Source organism: Morone saxatilis, unplaced genomic scaffold (genome assembly GCF_004916995.1).
Source record: "Morone saxatilis isolate NCDOM2014 unplaced genomic scaffold, NCSU_SB_2.0 Contig3, whole genome shotgun sequence".
NCBI classification, from domain to species: Eukaryota; Metazoa; Chordata; class Actinopteri; family Moronidae; genus Morone; species Morone saxatilis.
Genome location: NW_023339873.1, coordinates 7,543,511 through 7,560,697, shown reverse-complemented (window position 1 = coordinate 7,560,697; position 17,187 = coordinate 7,543,511). Strand labels below are relative to the sequence as shown.

The following is a 17,187-nucleotide window of genomic DNA, read 5'->3' as shown; positions in this document are numbered from 1 at the left end:
CACACACACACACACAGAGAAATGGTGTTCATTAAACTTTACACATTTGGCTGGGAGATACTCGCACACACATACAGCACTTTAAAGCAAGTGACATCATGATTCACCACTCCCAGTGCAGCCTGGGATAGCATCCAACTGCTGTTCCCAGTGCAGTATGCTCCATTGGAGTGTGTACACTTGCACAGATGCTTGTGCGCGCACACACACATGCACATATTTACGCCCAAGTCCCTTTTTCATCTGAAAAGTTTTTAGCTCAGTGGGAGGCATTGCTGCGTAACTCTTTAGGCCTCCCTCTGTGTCTCCATGGAAACCACCACAACATGTTTATAAGCAGTAGGTAGCTGGTGGGACTCCCCTACCCCAGAATATCAGTTGTGCAATCTGATTGGCTGATGGGGGCTGCCTTACAGAATCATGGCACCAGGGGAGATCAAATGGAGACGGGATGTGTTTTAGGTTTATTTCAGAATACTGACTGTGTTGATGTGGGTGTGGCTGGCTGTGTACGTGTGTGTGCACGCGTGTGTGTGTGTGTGTATATGTGTTTCCATGTGAAAGAGTTTGCCAATGTTCCAGAACATCATGACTCGGTAGAAGCTTGGGTGTCGCTCACCCCCTCCACACATCTCCCTACAGTCTCCCTGTTTAACCCCACCCTCCCTCTCCCTTTGAATTCACCCTTCACCCAGCTCCACCCAAACTGGGCCGGGTCTTAAACCTGGGTCTTAAATTTTAATGCACAAAAAGTTAGTTCAGACTGAATGGAATGTAAGCTGCATATTCCCATAATGTTGGCCTAATTAGAAGTGTTATCTTCTTTCTAGAACACGTACAACTGAGTTATTTTTGAATCAACATATTCAACGCTGTGTCACTCATGACAAATGCATGTTTTTACTTTTGTTAAAGTTGTCTGTATAAAAATTATATTTGGAACTTCCCTCTCTATAAGTATATGATTGTTATTACACAAACCTCACTCTGTCAGCCAAGGTGATTTCACGAATTCTGGCTTTGAATAAGATGAGATGAGACATCAAAGGAAGCAGAAACCAGCATCTTCTGTCAGATCCAGACTCACTTGTTAGGTCTGGGTGTTGGACAGGTTAAAAATGGTAACAAGCAGAGAGGTGCTACCCTCTAGCGACTCTCAGCCCCAATTGTACCATAGTATAGTGTGTTGACTTGGAGACCAAACTCACTTCTGTTTTTCAATATAAAGAGGATCTATAGCTCCATCTGCAGGATGAGCTGTGAACTAACACTAGTGTTTCAGGGTCTAAATCTGAATCAGTTTCATTGCCCTTTTAGGTATTCACATGTTCTTTATTTTTTCATTAGTTTTAACTGTTTTTTGTCAAAAAAAAGGAAGGAAAACTCTCCTGTGTTGAAACTATGACACAAATTGCCATGATTGTGACACTGATGAAATGACCGTTGGAAAGAAAGGGTGGTGCAAGAAGCAGTACTGTACTGGGTCCAAAGGCTGTTGTCATATGCTGTATGCTTGAATAATGTAGTTTATTGGGAAAATGCTGCTCAAGTTGTATGACAAATTGGTGTTAAGGTATTGTTTGGTACATCTAAATGACTTATGCAACATACTCTTTAGCATTTTTCACTTCACATTCACGTTTCTTCTTATGCACTGACCATCTCCTACAAAGATTTGTTATTAATATTGCAGGGCTGCAGCAAATGGGCAGTGGCTTCGGCAGTGGCTACTTCCTAATGCTGATATACTTCTTCCTCCTAACATTCCTGTCTAAAAGAGAGGAAACAGGAGCTGATCTGCTCTGCCATTGGCTGTGTGAAGTCCCTCACTGCATTCGAGTGACAGCTCTCTCACTGCAGCTTCAGGCTGGAGGCCCATCACTATTGCTGATGTGGAATTAGCTCACTAGCTCTAAATCTTAAGATAGCCATGGGAAGGTAATGCAAAACTCGCCCCTGATAGCCATGTGTATAAATATAAAAAGCCATTCTGGCCACTGATGCCCTGGAGTTTGTTGTTATTAAAGATTACCTGTTGATAGGCTGCTGTTCCCGCTGAGGGAGGTGATTTACTGGGCAGTTTTTTTTTGGGTGATGTAGCTGGGCAACCCTCCAAGAAATAAGCTGTAAAGTGACACATTAAGTAAACATTTCTATTCATCTTTTCATAGAATGAATCCTTTCTTCCTCTATTGCCATAAAATGTCTGCTATAATATGTATTTATGTGATGCAGTTATTCAGAATGATATACTAGGAGAGTTCATAAAAGGTAGAGCCTGACATCTGATATTGTCTGCTGATATGGAATTGTCACAAGTACATGGGTATTGGCATATATGCAAAAGAAACAAACAAAGCAGTAAATAGCAAAAATGTGTTATTGACAAAATTTGTGTTGATTCAACTTACAATTTGATATACCTTTATGTTTTATTTATTGTTAAAAATCTAATGAGACATATCCTTTCTCCTATATTTTTCTCCATTTAAAACACAAATGGATAGAATTCAGCTAATTCAATGGTAGTGATTAAAAACCAAAACAAGAGAAACCGTAAACAAGAGTTAGAATTATATAAATGAATTAATACAGTAACAAGAAGACTGGATGCAGAATGTCGTTTGCACACTGCCAGTTCCCAAATGCTAAGAAGAAACAAAGAAATATTAAAGGAATAGTTCAACATTTTGGATAACCCGCTTTTCACTTTTATTTGCAAAAGGTGAGATAAGATTACTACCATTTTTATGTCTGTAGCTTAGCTTAGCATAGCATAAACACTAGAAATGGGGAAATGTCTCTCTAAATCTCATTAATTAACTCTTTATATCTAATTTGTTTAATACACAAATGAAGTGAAATGACAACAAATGTTTTACAGAAGGTTATGTGCCTGCCTATTTCAGTTTCCAGACACAGTCCACAAGAGTAAAAAAAAAGTAAAACATATATAACATCAACTGTAAGCAATAGCCTCATTCATCTGTTATAATGGTCAGCTTGCTTAGCACTAATTGTTTGCAGATATACTAAATCACAAAAGTGCTATTGCTGTAAATATATATAATGATACTTACAGATCATGTTAAAATAAGGGCATTTGAGTAGTAGATCACTGACAATATTTGCTTAGTCACAGATCTGGCAAACTGGTGTAAAGCTGCAGAGCTGTGCTTGTAGTTGTTGCTACTAGCAACAGAGTGTTCAGCTCGAGCCAACTGGTGGTGGCACAGTATATTTATCACCTTATTTTGTTGATCTTATGCTGATGTAAAATAAGAATATTACCAAAGACACTTTATTATTTCCAATACTGGGCTGTTGTCTGCATGCGGTACTTGGACCTGTGAGGTTTTTGTTAACAGGACAGCCTCTGCTTCCTCTCAAATAACTACAGCAGCTGTGTCTTTAACTGTTCCCATGTTGTCCTCCTCTGATTCGGATGTGAGGTAGACCATGGCCAACACTGATTCACTTCATTTATTACGGAAGCAGCACTTGAACTCATTCTCCGGCAGCTTTGGGAGGAGGTTCCCAAGGCAACTTTTGCGCGTGCGTTTGTCTCACTGTGTGCATGTATCTGTGTGTCCTTCTTGAGAGGAAGTGAGACTGGGAATAAAGAATAGAGTGGCGATGTGAACTGCGTTTCCTGCTGTTGGCACGTTAACCCTGGGAGCATTCCACTTGCCACTCAATCCAGGGAAAGGGTTATCGCCATGGAGATGGCATTTGGCAGGCATGGTCTAAAGTGAGTGTGTGTATAATCACAGGGATGGGGAGGGGGAGTTGCCTATTTCATGTGATCAGGTTCAAGTTTAAACTTTATTTGTCCCAGTGGGCAGTTGGTTTCACTGCAAGTATTAAAAATAACATTACATATAAATATAAGGCTGACATGCATAACAACTCTCTCTTGCCAATGCAGTAATGCTTACGGTAATGTTCTTATTAAGATGTATGAACATTCTTACTTAGTGGAAAAACACAATAATATGTGTAAATTAATTGAATAATTTTAACATTTAGCCTTTTGAAAGGGTAGTTTTGCATGTTATAAATTACATTACAAATTTAAATCTAATATCTTTGCATCATTGAAAGTTTATAAATTTAGAAAATCAAACAATAAATAATAATAATAATAATAATAATAATAGGTTTAATCTGATTGAGCTTTTCATAGTTATCAGCAAAAGTCATTAAATTTCTTTTTCAGGCATCTTTCTCAATCTAATGCGTGTGTGTGTGTGTGTGTATTTTGTGGATCCATTTACATGTGTGAAGTCTGCCTGGTGCCTGAAGCAGAAATAAACATGAAATCAGTTGCTATAATTACACAGATAATTTTACACACTGCAGACAGCCACTTCTACTGAGCAGGTGTGTGTATGGGTGTGTGTGTGTTTAGGAAGTTGTTATGTTCACACTATTCAACTTCTCTGGAGGACTGGAAGACGCAGTTCCTGTTAACCTAATTCATCAAGGCATAGGTGCACACCCACACACACTCACACAAATGATATGCCTGACAAATTAGATGCATGTATCAATGCTTGTGTGCTAATTAAACCATTTTAGGAGGGCATGTGTGCATGTCCAGTGGGTATTTAACAGTTGGATGAAGGCAACAGTTGTTGTTGGACAACTGATCCTCTGCTTCAGTCCCTCCGCTCTACCCATCATGCGTGTATTTGATCAATGCTGTTAAAGCCCGCTGACTCACCTGTTCCTGTAGCAGTGGCGTTGGATAAGGTTTGTGTGGTAGGCAGAGGAAAGCGCTTGCAGACATAACACTCAACACACACTTACACACACCTGTTGCTCAGACCATAACACCCCTGAACCTTCCGCCAGCCTTTCTGCCCTGTCTATCACATTTGTCTCGCCATGTCTGCCTGCCTTTTCTCACTGAGCACCTTAAGGAAATACAGTAACTTTTGGGAGGTTATATATTGATCAACTAGCCAATTAAAAGATGAAGATAAGAACATGTGTCTTGCATCTGCATCTGCATCTGCATTTAGTTTTTCATATATATTGTATTGCTATAAATTAAACATTTGTTAATTTAATTAACCAGTTTGAATTTAATTTAGATTTTGTTCTTATTTAGCAATAGATTGTGTATTAAAAGACCATTTTTTAATCCTGCTATCCTGTTTGTCTACATTCGGATAGGACTGAAGAGAGCGTTAGACTGAACCAAAACAGTAAAGCTACAGGCCAAAAAAATCTAAGCAAAGACCTGACATCAACAAAGCTGAGGGCAACTACACAGTCAGGTGATTATTCTCTGTGGGTATAAGAAAATACTGCAGCTTTAAAACAATATAATAATACAGTGTAATAATACTTTACTTGTAATTCAAAACTTCTTTTTTTATAATCCAATTTAAGTTGAATTGCTGACTGCTAACTACAATGCAAGTCTTTTTGCTATAGCATTTTATATAGCATGTTAAGTTAAAGCATTTGGGTGACAGACTATCACTATCACTGCTGACCTTATGTATCCCTCCCACTGGGAACAGTTTGTCCCACAAGTTGTTCTCATGTCACCTGAGCAGATTGCAGCTACTGTCCCACATACCATAGTGGAACATCTCAGAGTCTTTAAAGGAGTTGGCTCCCACACCTCCCTGACAGTTTTCACATCTTTGTAAATTGGCTGTTTTATTCCTTTTGCTGTTGTGCCAGCTTTAGTGACAGATATTTTAAAAGCTGGAGTGATGTTGAACACTCAAGACCAGGAGGCTGGTTTTAGGACCAAGCAGCGACTTATTCAGAGTGCAGAGTTACACCGACTGTCAGTCAGACAGGAAAAGAGCACACAGCTGCCCAATGGCATCTGTTCTGGCTCTCTTTACACACACACTCACACTTACATGCACACACGTATCTCTTTATACAGAGATTTATGATATCACAAGTGCATCGCTACAGTTGATGAGGTGGTACAGAGGAAGTGGTGGGAACTGACTTCCAGTGACTGAGCAGGGAGGGAGAGAGATAAAAAGAAAGGGAGGGGTGAGGGATTCAACCTGACACGAAGGGCTGTTGAGATAGCAGCCCTCAGATCATGCTCATTTGTTGATTGACACAAGATTGTGATTGTAAAATGTTTCCCCCGGCAGTACTGAGGGGAGAAGTGGTCAAAGGAAGACAATGTGTGTGTCAGCTTGAGTGTGTGTGGGATCGGTATGTGATCTTGGCTTTAGTACAGAGTGCAGTTGTTCCAAAGAATTCAGTAGGGCGTACAGGGAGCTGAGAGGAGTAACCCTAAAATCCAAGGTGACTCATTTTGTTTCCTGGAAATTCATTAATGCACCAGAGCCTGTCTAACGTCCTTATTAGACATTCTCTGAATGCACATAGAAACACATCTAAACACTCCTACATGTCTGATGTGAGAGAGACTCATCTGTTACTCACACCCCATGTTGTTACTGGTGAGTAACAGAGACATTAAAGTTGCAACAAAACGCATACTAATACACAAGACGGCGAGAGGAGGGATAAACTTCTGAAAATAGAAAATAAGAATTTTTTTCTAGATGTAGAACAGTACACACCGGACCAGTAACATGTGCTGTTGCGGTTGTGGGAAAAACTTATTTTTCTAAAAGTTTCAGACTACCTCCAGTAGTAAATGGTTTCATCCAACAGCAGTGATGTATTTCTACTTGCATATATGCTTCTGTTTCAAACTCAGGGAGCCCAGTATAGCACTAGAGGGCACTATACTCTCCATCTCTGCTGCTCAGAAACACAACCACAGTAGAATCTGTGTTTACTGCACCAATAAATTTGAAGAAATTGACAGTTCCTCTTCTTTGACAGTCAGTGGCAAGCATTAATATACATTGCACGGTATGTGTTAACAGTTATATGGCATATGACATTTGGTGGGGTGTCTTCATCTTGTAGGGATTTTAGCTGGGCAAGTTTAAAATAGGTCACGCCCGCCTGTCCTGAGGGATCCCCTCTCTTGCCCTGTCAGGCTTCAAATTGGTGTTGCTTGGCACTGAAGGGGTACTGGCCTTATCTGGCATAGTTGGGTGAAGGGGCAGATTCTGGGCTTCCTGGCAGATGGATGATGTTTTATTGGCAATTTATACACACATCTATTTATACTCCCTATTAATTAGCTATTACCATATACTCTAATATACCAAGCGTGTAGTTGTCTTTGCATTTTTACTCCCAAGCTTGCTTTATATTTAACAATTCAACCACAACTACAACATATTTATTTTGTACTTACAAATCAGAAGCACCAGGAAAGAAACCTATATCCTACTGGTGGATTTAGAGTATTTTGGCAGGTGATTATCAAATTTCTGGTCCCTGGTTTCCAGACTTTGGCTGCTTTTCTTTGTTTATATCACTGGAAACTGAATATCTTTTGGTACTGGACTGCAGAGCCGATACTATTAGTCGATTAGATCGATTTGGCGATCAACAGAAAATTAATCAGCAACTATGTGAAAATGTATCAACTTTCAAGCAAAAATGGAAAACATTCCCTGATTATAGCTTTTCAAATATGAGGATCTGCTCCTCTTATATGAAAGTTAACAGAATATTTTGTTAGTGGGACAAAACAAACACCATTGACTACAGGAAATTGTGAGTGACTCCTACAGTCGTGGATTTTGAAGCTTTTAATGTTCTAGCAAAAGGGAATGCTGCTTTAAGTCTCCTAGCACATCCAGCGAATACCTATATGTCAACAGATACAACAACAGGTGCTTTGCCTGCTGATTCATCCCTCCATCACAAACTGTCTCTATAAAAATTATTTCAGCTTACTTGTCCATTCTACTTACGCTGAAGCACCGGCCCAGGCTTCATGTCTTCAGTAAAATGGTTTCAATCAGACTCTCTTTGAGTTATAACTTCCCACTGGCTAACTTTAGTCAAAGGCAGGGGCTGAGGAGGGCTCCGATCCTGCAAAACACTACACACAGATATGCAACATGGCTTAACCCCCTCTCCACCCCCACCCTAATGCTCAGGACAGCCGGTTTGCTTTGAGTGTGTGTGTGTGTGTTGCCAGATCCCGGCGTGGCTCATGTTTCTCAGAGCAGTATGTCAGAGCCCAGCTTGGAGCAACAGGCACCAGTGAGACTACACCAAATACATACATCCAGAGCTGACAGGGGGACACTAGAGGTTTTTCTAGCCCAGAGAGGAAGCTGGTGTTTGGGACTGCAACTAGCCATAGAACAGCCCAGTACCATGGTTCTGCCTCCCAGCCTGCACAGTGGAACAGGAGTCCTGAGGAACATCTCTTTGCAAAGATACACTATTGGATTACTGCTTTGGAAGCCTGTACATACGAGTGGAGCCTGGAGGAGAGAAATTTTGTGAGCGTGAGTGATTGCCAAAAGGGCGTTTTGCCTGAAATCACACACATGCTTTCTTGAGGTGTTTGGCCATTTTTTGGTTACTGGATATCTGAGCTGTTAAGTGGACTTCTTTACTATAGTCCACTCGATTTCGTCTCAGCGGTTGTTTGGTTGCTGGGCAAGCTGGTCCTTCTATAGTCACCGTGTCAGTAGCCGTACCGGTGGCCGTGTCTGGTGAGGGGTTGCGTGTCTCGGCCCCCACCATGATGATCAAGGAGACGTCGTTACGCCGGGACCCTGACCTGAGGGGGGAGCTGGCCTTTCTGGCCAGGGGGTGTGACTTTGTCCTCCCCTCACGCTTCAAGAAGAGACTCAAGTCCTTTCAGCAGCAACAGGTCAGTCAGTGCAATAAGCAGGAGTGGCAGGATGCGCGTTTGGAACATGCACACAAAATGCAAACTCATAAGAAATATGAAGAAGTTAGACACACAAGAAATACACTCAAATACTAATAATACTAATAACTATATTATTATAAGTATAATAAGTTTATATCATTCTTTTTTGTTTCTCTCTACAAAAAATATGTACACACAGATGTTCATATATTATATATACACATACAGTAGATCCATCTTGTTGCTCTCATACACACAGAGTGACATGCCAGGGACGACAAACTATTCTGAGGCAAATACCAGCAGGGTATTAATAGGGCAGGAGGTGCAGGAATAGAGTGATAGAATGAACTCTGTGAAGGAGAGTGGGAGGGGGAGGACTGCTACAGCTGTCCTGCTCAGTACACACAGTATGGAGGCCCTCAAGAGGACGCACACCACACACACTGGGCACTAGGGAGCTCCTGCCCCAACTTACTGAGCAGTTTTGATTCGAGCACTGTTCATTAAATTCTGATTTGAGGTCTCTTAATTTCACTGGGTGAAATCTGAAACTTTTCGTGCCATCTCCCTTGAACTACAGCAAATGGGTCTTAGACATGTCATCTCTCCTTGACATTGCTGTAAATTGTTGTCTTGTGTATTAGATAATGGAGTATGTTGATCTTTCTGAGGACAGTCCACAGTGTATGGGCGCATTTTTTGTCTCTGTTACATTAAGTCTTGTGTTGGGAGAATAAATAGAGATGGCTGCCTAGAACTGACTGAAGTATTTTTCCTTTTTGTCTTTCCTTTGTCTTTTCCAAATATTGTGAAACATTAAGTAGATATTTTTCAGGTCTTTGGAGGACAATTCATACTATTTTCTCATGCATACAGTACTGCTAACTACTCAAAGGGCCCTTTTTTGTCATTTGTCAGTGTTGTCCAATTTGGGTTTTGTGTAGCGCTCTTTGAATTCTTTAATGATCAAACCATCATAAGTGCTATAGTCTTGTTGCCATGTGTGTTGTTAATTTACCCTTATTTGGTAGTTAAACTTCCAGATATTAGGATGAATTAAATTAAGGCCAGCATAGTTTTGACAGCTACATTTTTATGCCACCTGGAGCTTTTCTTGCCACTGTAAAACAAGTCTCTTATTGTTTGTATGTAGGTTTATGACTCACTGAGAGTTTCCAACTCTGCCTATAGTTTTGGGGAAAGTGCTTCATTTCTTTGCTTAGTTGACATGAAAATGAATATGGAGTTGAAAAGAAGGTCAGAATCATGCAGCAATATGGCTGCAAGTGTGCTGTGAGTTGATATTTACAATGCAAGAGTGTAGCTCTGATGTGGAACAAAAGGCCATCAAGCATACCTCGCCTGTGGTGTTTCAGTCATGAGCATGTTGTGTATGTAAGATGTTGCAACGGTTATCTTTTTTTCACCATTCTTTTAAGATTTGGTTCACAACATTAACAACATTCTTATCGGATTACAGATCAACAGAAATGCAAATGCGAGATGTAAAATTACCATGACAGGTTATCACCCCCAATCGTACTTGTCCATTCCCACATATGATCTCACTTCTCTCTTTTTAGGTCCAGGCCAAACCAGAGAAGAAACCAGGCACACCTCCACCAGCCCCAGCCCTGGCCACAGCCTCACCCGCCCCCACGCCACGCTCACCCAGCCCTCCTCCGGCTCCAGTGATCGTCACCCCTCCTCCCCCTGCCATCAACATTCCCAGGTTCTACTACCCCCGTGGGCTCCCTGCCATGGGCCCGGTCGCCAACCACGACGCAGCCATTGCTGCCATTGAGACAGCCTTCACTGAGTTTGAGGAGGAGAAGGCTGACATATATGAAATGGGCAAGATTGCAAAGGTCAGCAGTTTAACACCAGACATTACAAAGTTCATACTTTACATCTGTTTTTAATTTAAACTTGAAGTATGATAAAAGTTTAAAGGATGAAAATATCAACATTTACTTGCAGTCAAATGTGAGATATGTGATTAACATTGTTGTCATGTTTCATCCTAAAGCTACCACACTGATTCATTCCATAAACAGTTTCTGGAAACAGTTTCCTTTCACAAGAAATAATTACACACGTAATGTGGCTGATACAGTGCTGCCACTCCCTTATTAACAGTGTCAGTTCAGCGCACAGTTTCTTTTTCACGGTAAGGTAATAGTAGTGTTACTTGTGTTTCTGTTCAGGCATGCGGGTGTCCACTTTACTGGAAGGCTCCCATGTTCTACTCAGCAGGTGGTGAGAGGACGGGCTTTGTCTCTGTTCACTCCTTCGTTGCAACCTGGAGGAAGTAAGACACACATTATCTGAGAAATATGTCATTAGTCTGATGAGGTTATGGTATGAAATGCCAAACCTTCCTCTCTTGTCTTTCCTCTCCTGCAGGTTGTTGCACAGTTGCCACGATGATGCATCAAGATTTATTTACCTGCTAGCTAAACCCAGCTGTACCTACCTGGAGCAGGAGGACTTCATTCCTCTACTGCAGGTGAATGTTTCATCAACATCAACATACTCACTGGGCTATTAGAACTTGTGATTGGGATTTTTCACTATTCCCAGAATTTTTACAAACCAAACACACAGTCTGTTAACCAAGAAAATAATCAGCATATTAATCCTTAATGAAAATATTCATTAGTTGTCCTGTAGAAAGTAGTTTGAAATGAGCTCTACCTCAACCAACAACAAAATCATTACATTATGCAGAGAAATAATAACAATAATAATATGAATAATATATATATGATAAGAAGAATACAAAGATCAAAGAGGTACTTTAAAAGTAAATGTTCTGATTATCTTACCTTACTTCTATATTCATTTTTAAACTGGCAGGACTTTTACTTGTAACAGGGTAATTTTACATTGTGGTATTAGTATTTTTACTTCTACTAAGATCTGAATGCTTCTTCCACCACTGGCCCTTACCGCTTGTCTAAAATATTTTTTTTTCCGTTTCCTCCTGTGTGTCTGATTAGGACATAGTGGATACACACCCTGGGCTCACATTTCTGAAGGATGCACCTGAGTTCCATTCCCGCTACATAACAACGGTAAATGGCATGAAAAAATGTTATGAGCATATGAGGATCATGTTTTGTAAATTGTATTTCAATATGTTGCACTTTTGTACAGCTGCTACCTTGGCCAGGTCTCTCTTGAAATACAGATTTTTGATCTCAAGGGGATTTCCTGGTAAAATAAAGGTAAAATAGCTGAAAGCTCACCTGGTAGAGCTGGTGCCGGGGCTGTCATTATCCATTAAAGGCAATAAAAGCCCCACAAAAAACTGCTCTCTGCACATGTAATAACTTTAACAGCAGACTGTACGTGTGTGTGTCTGTGAATGTGGATCAGGACAGCTGCAACACGTGCTTTAGAAGTTGAGGCTCTGCTGCGTGAAAGTGCAGAGATGCAGAGAAGTACATGCTCTGACGCGTCAGCGTACAATAACGTCACGGAAACACTTATGCCCCCTACAGCTTGCTGCTGCCGAGAGGTCCAAGCCCTCCACATGCCCATATTAAGACACTTCCTTCAGTTTAGGCCAGCTGACCTGCTACTGTATGAGACATTAGTAGCCCTGGGAGGTCCATGTACCAGGAAATGGGTGCTAATCCGCTCTTTACTAAGCCCTAAGTGTTGTGTTTCAGGGACAGGGAGCCCAGACCTCATTGTTTCCATTGTATCCTAAAGACCTGTCTCACCAATATTGTGAATGTGGGCAAACATATCAGTTGTAGATGCGCTTTTGGTAGGTCTCCTTCTTAGCAAGATGATGAATATGTTAAATAAATCCGGATGACAGGGCTCGTATAGGTCCCATGTGAGTTCCATGCTATTTTAATAGACTGAAAGCAGAGTCCATCCGGCCTGACAGTTACCAGAGTGTCATCCTTCTGGATCCCTTTTTAGACTCCCATTAGTGAAAACTAATAATGGATTAAAAAAAACTTTGCCATCTCTTAACTTTACTTCGGGGGAAGGTGACAATGGCCCATTTAGGACCCAAATTCAAATCATCTTCAGATATCATAATGTAACTTATTTTTAAATAAGTTACAATCATTACCTTTTGGATACTCTGTTATCCCAGGTGATCCAACGGATATTCTATGTGGTGAACCGTTCGTGGACGGGTCGTATCACCATGATGGAGCTGCGCCGAAGCAACTTCCTACAAACCTTGGCCCTGCTGGAGGAGGAGGACGACATCAACCAGATCACTGACTACTTCTCCTACGAACACTTCTACGTCATCTACTGCAAGTTCTGGGAGCTGGACACCGACCATGACCTCTACATCGATCCCAAAGATCTGGCGAGATACAATGACCACGGTACGAATAACTGATGGGTGTTTTTTCCGTAACTGAAATACATCCATACCAGACAGATGGGGGTTATTCTTCAAAAATTGAAAGTACGTCAAAAAAGAATTCAAGCCTTAAGGCAAAACAAATATTATAATGTTTTGGGACTCATGGATTGGATTCATCTGGAAAGATGGGGGATCTATAAAGGATGCCAGTAAAGAATCAGGAGCAGACAGTCTTTGGATTTGGCACATTCATTTGCTTATTTTCCATGTGTTGGTCCCCAACTAACTAGTGCAGAAAAACAACAGCTGTTTGTCCAAGGCTCAACACTTTCATGCTGTCTGATGTGAATTGCATTACACCGTTGACTGCATTATAAGACCATTTACGCAAGTGACTGTACTGTATGCGCAATAGTTCACAACAGTATCCATTTGTTTCTGTGTCTTTGAACAAAATCAGATTTGCTTATTCTTCTCATTCTCTCCTCTGACAGCATCCTCAAACAGAATCATTGAAAGACTGTTTTCAGGGGCCGTTACTCGGTAAGTGGAGACACACATAAACAAACCCAGAGGAGCTGCTTACTTCACAATAATGGCAGTATTGGATGTGAATGGCTCTGTCTCTCTTGTTTCCAGGGGTAACGCTGTGCAGAGGGAAGGCAGGATGAGCTACGCTGAGTTTGTCTGGTTCCTCATATCTGAAGAAGACAAGAAAAATCCCACCAGGTAATATACAGTCGCCTGGTTCTGTGTGACTGTGTCTGATAAATATGTTACATCCCGGCCAATTGTCACACACTTTATTTGCAAATATCCACAGGTTGTGGGTGTTTGTGTCTGCATGTGGTGTAACTCTGTTTTTATTTGTGATTTCTCTTCAGTATAGAGTACTGGTTCCGCTGCATGGACACGGATGGGGATGGTGTCCTGTCCATGTTTGAGTTGGAGTATTTCTATGAGGAACAGTGTGAGAGGATGGAAAGGATGGGCATCGAACCTTTGCCCTTCCAGGATTTGCTCTGCCAGATGCTCGACCTAGTCAAACCTGAGAGCCAAGGTAAGCGCCACTACTAGCTCACCCTTGGTGTTTTCCTTTATTTCTATTTATTGGAAAGCCACACCAATTCTCTTTTTAACTTGCTCTCTGAACCTTACTAATGCACATGTTGGTGTATATGTTGTTTTCTCCAGGTAAGATAACCCTTGGTGATTTGAAGCGCTGCCGGATGGCCCACATATTCTTCGACACCTTCTTCAACCTGGAGAAATACCTGGACCATGAACAGAGGGATCCATTTGCTGTGCAAAAGGTGTGAATTTGCATCTCTTATATGTAATATTCTGCTATATTGCAGTAGTTGTCAGTTTGAAGGGGATAAGGGATGCTGAATCAAATTTCAAGCATTGTGTGGAAGTGTGAAGTAGAACACAGCTAATTAAGGACACAAGATTAAAAATCTCCCACACAATTGAGTAGATTTTATTTGAAAACTTGAGAGCTCATTCCACTCTTCAGCACTATATTTTTGCCCTGAAAGGTTTTAAAATACTACAGTGTCTGAGCTTTTAATATTTATTTTTTACTATTACTATTACAATTTACATCTACATAAAATTCCTCCATTGCTACTAGAAAAAAATCAGTTTTGATACATCCTCCACATTTCCAGGTGCCATGTATTTCTATAGTTTTAAAGCTACTTTCCTTTTTGTGCTTTATTTTGTTTTCTACAAATCTATAGAATTCTGTTTCTACTTTACTTCTACTGTTTTTGTCAGTACCTGTAAAATGCTGATATTTTGCATGTGTTGTTCCAGGACATTGATAGTGAAGGTCCAGAGCCATCTGACTGGGATAAATATGCCTCAGAGGAATATGAGATACTGGTGGCAGAGGAGACTGCAAATGAACAGCTACATGAGGGGTACAACACACACGCACAGTTACATACAGGCCTATCAATCTTTTAAATAGACTGAGTTCTTTGTGAATTTAAAGAAGGTGTATGCAGTAACAGTTAACCACTTCTACTATATGGCTTGTGTTCACAGGTCATTTGATGATGACTATGAATCCGAGGAGCTTCAAGTCCCTGGAGAGATTGGGAATAAAATGGAAAAACTGGTCATATCAGACCTGTCAGCATAAAACTTCTTCCCGGGAATTCCTGGGCCTTTTTCTCTGGAAAACAAACAGGAACAAAGTGATTGAAGGTCCCTTTGGATGGATGCATAAAAAAAACTGCATGGATGTAAAGACAGAGGGAGAAAACGATTTTGGCATCTGTTTTTCGAAGACTCTGGAGTCTCCTCAGAATGGACTCATCAGTTTTTGTGTGTGTGTGACCGTAAACCAGTACTGTTCTGTGTCTGGTGCAATAACGCATCTGTATTCATACAGAAAGCCGTGTCACTGCCTCCAGCTCTTCATCTAAGAGAACAAAGCCAACGGAAAGGGGAATGTGCGATAAGCTCTAAAAGGAATCAAGAAATAAACTGTAAAATAATGTAATAACCATTGTGAATTCTCTACTGACAATCCTCCCATAAGACAATCACCTGAATTTTAATTGTCACTGTGCTTAAGGTTGACAGGTAGGCTGTCAGTTACACAAATAGACTCCTAGTTGGAGAAACAGGGAGACAGAAACAGATAATTATAGTGATAGTCACTGCCACAGTCACCTAACAGTCAGCTGCTCAATTATAATACATACAGACAGACACTGCCATCAGAAACCTGCTGCCTGTGCAGCTTGTCACTGTGTTCCTTGTAAAGGAAGTACTTGAACCTCCAGTCACTTTAGGGAGGAATCATGTAACAGTTTGTGTGATTGTAACAGCACCTCTCTGTGGCCAGTCTGTGCTACTACATGCCATCACCGCCATGCACAGGGTGCATAATGGCTGGCCAACCTTTCCAAGAGAGAGTTCAATTCACTGCACAGCCTGAGCTGCTTTATTATTAGCATGGCATCAGTGCTCCACCTCTGGATTCCCTTTGCAGTCATTTTTAAACCCTGGAAAAAGTTTCTGACTACATGGACTGAAATGTACAAGCCATTCACTTCACAGCGTTAATTCTCAATCAGGTCACAGTGAGATGTATGCACATAAAATGATACTGACAAACATATCAAACTCTCTGGTAGAGTTGCCCACACATTTCCGCCTGTAACATTTGTAATAATGCAATAGATAACGCATAAGAACTGTGAGTTGTCAGTCTCATACAATTATCCAGCACATCCCACTGTATGTTTTCTCACATCCTTGTTGATTGTGTACAGTATCTGGTGATTACGTTGATCTGTTTTTGTCATTTATGCCAAACATTTTCATTTTTCTGCATAGAGGTCTCATTGTCATAATACCATTTGTTTATGAAACTTAATGATGTCCATTCTCCCTGTAACACACATACCAAACACACCAGTAAGAATGCCTCTTAAAGGGTCAGTTTACCCAAACTATCCTAAATTTGGTTTAGAGTTTTATAAAAACAAATATAATTTAAAAATGTTTTGCCTTTACCACATTGCATTGGAGATGAGTAGGATTTCATTTGTGGCTCTTACAACATTGAAAAATGTTTAATTGGAGCTACTGTCAACCGAAGAAAAGGCTTTATGTAAACTCCTGACAGTGAGGTCTGTAAAATATTCACAGTAAGAGGGACTAAAAGATTAATTGTGCTTTAAGCACCAACATACTTCCTTTCAAATTTATTGTATTCAAATGGAGGCAGAAAATCTCAGAGATGGATATTGTACACCTGCGCAATTAAACTTTAAACTATTTGCAGAGATAGATACAGTGAGATTTAGTCTTTTCTTTTGGGTGAACTGACCCTTTAACATTATGTACTGTGCTGCACTCACAGGGACAGGTGCAAGTGTATACACTGCCCTTACTGTAATAGCTAGGAGTGTGTGTTTGCTTATAAATCACTGATAGAGGGGTGTGTTTTAGGAGCGTGTGATGTGTAGCTCTCAGTTTCGGGCTGTTTATATGTCGTAGCTGTTGCTATGGGGATGTGTTCCCGGAGTCAGTTTGTGTGTGTGCTGTGTGTGTATGTGTGTGT

General features: G+C 40.7%; 1 protein-coding gene across 4 annotated transcripts in view; it reads left to right on the top strand.

Annotated features, from left to right (window-relative positions):
- The window catches only part of ppp2r3a (protein phosphatase 2, regulatory subunit B'', alpha), a 53,791-nt gene extending 36,610 nt beyond the window's left edge, over positions 1–17,181 (top strand). For 3 of the 4 annotated variants that reach the window (XM_035674796.1, XM_035674797.1, XM_035674799.1), the window contains exons 3-13: positions 10,339–10,623; positions 10,963–11,066; positions 11,162–11,264; positions 11,758–11,832; positions 12,876–13,119; positions 13,595–13,643; positions 13,740–13,829; positions 13,985–14,160; positions 14,295–14,413; positions 14,922–15,028; positions 15,156–17,181. In XM_035674796.1, coding sequence (XP_035530689.1) covers positions 10,339–10,623; positions 10,963–11,066; positions 11,162–11,264; positions 11,758–11,832; positions 12,876–13,119; positions 13,595–13,643; positions 13,740–13,829; positions 13,985–14,160; positions 14,295–14,413; positions 14,922–15,028; positions 15,156–15,252 — 1,449 coding nt within the window. In that variant the 3' untranslated portion in view covers positions 15,253–17,181. Of the gene's footprint in view, positions 1–8,070; positions 8,750–10,338; positions 10,624–10,962; positions 11,067–11,161; positions 11,265–11,757; positions 11,833–12,875; positions 13,120–13,594; positions 13,644–13,739; positions 13,830–13,984; positions 14,161–14,294; positions 14,414–14,921; positions 15,029–15,155 lie in introns of those variants that run through there. The other variant, XM_035674800.1, reaches the window with a different exon arrangement.
- The last annotated feature ends 6 nt before the right edge of the window (positions 17,182–17,187 follow it).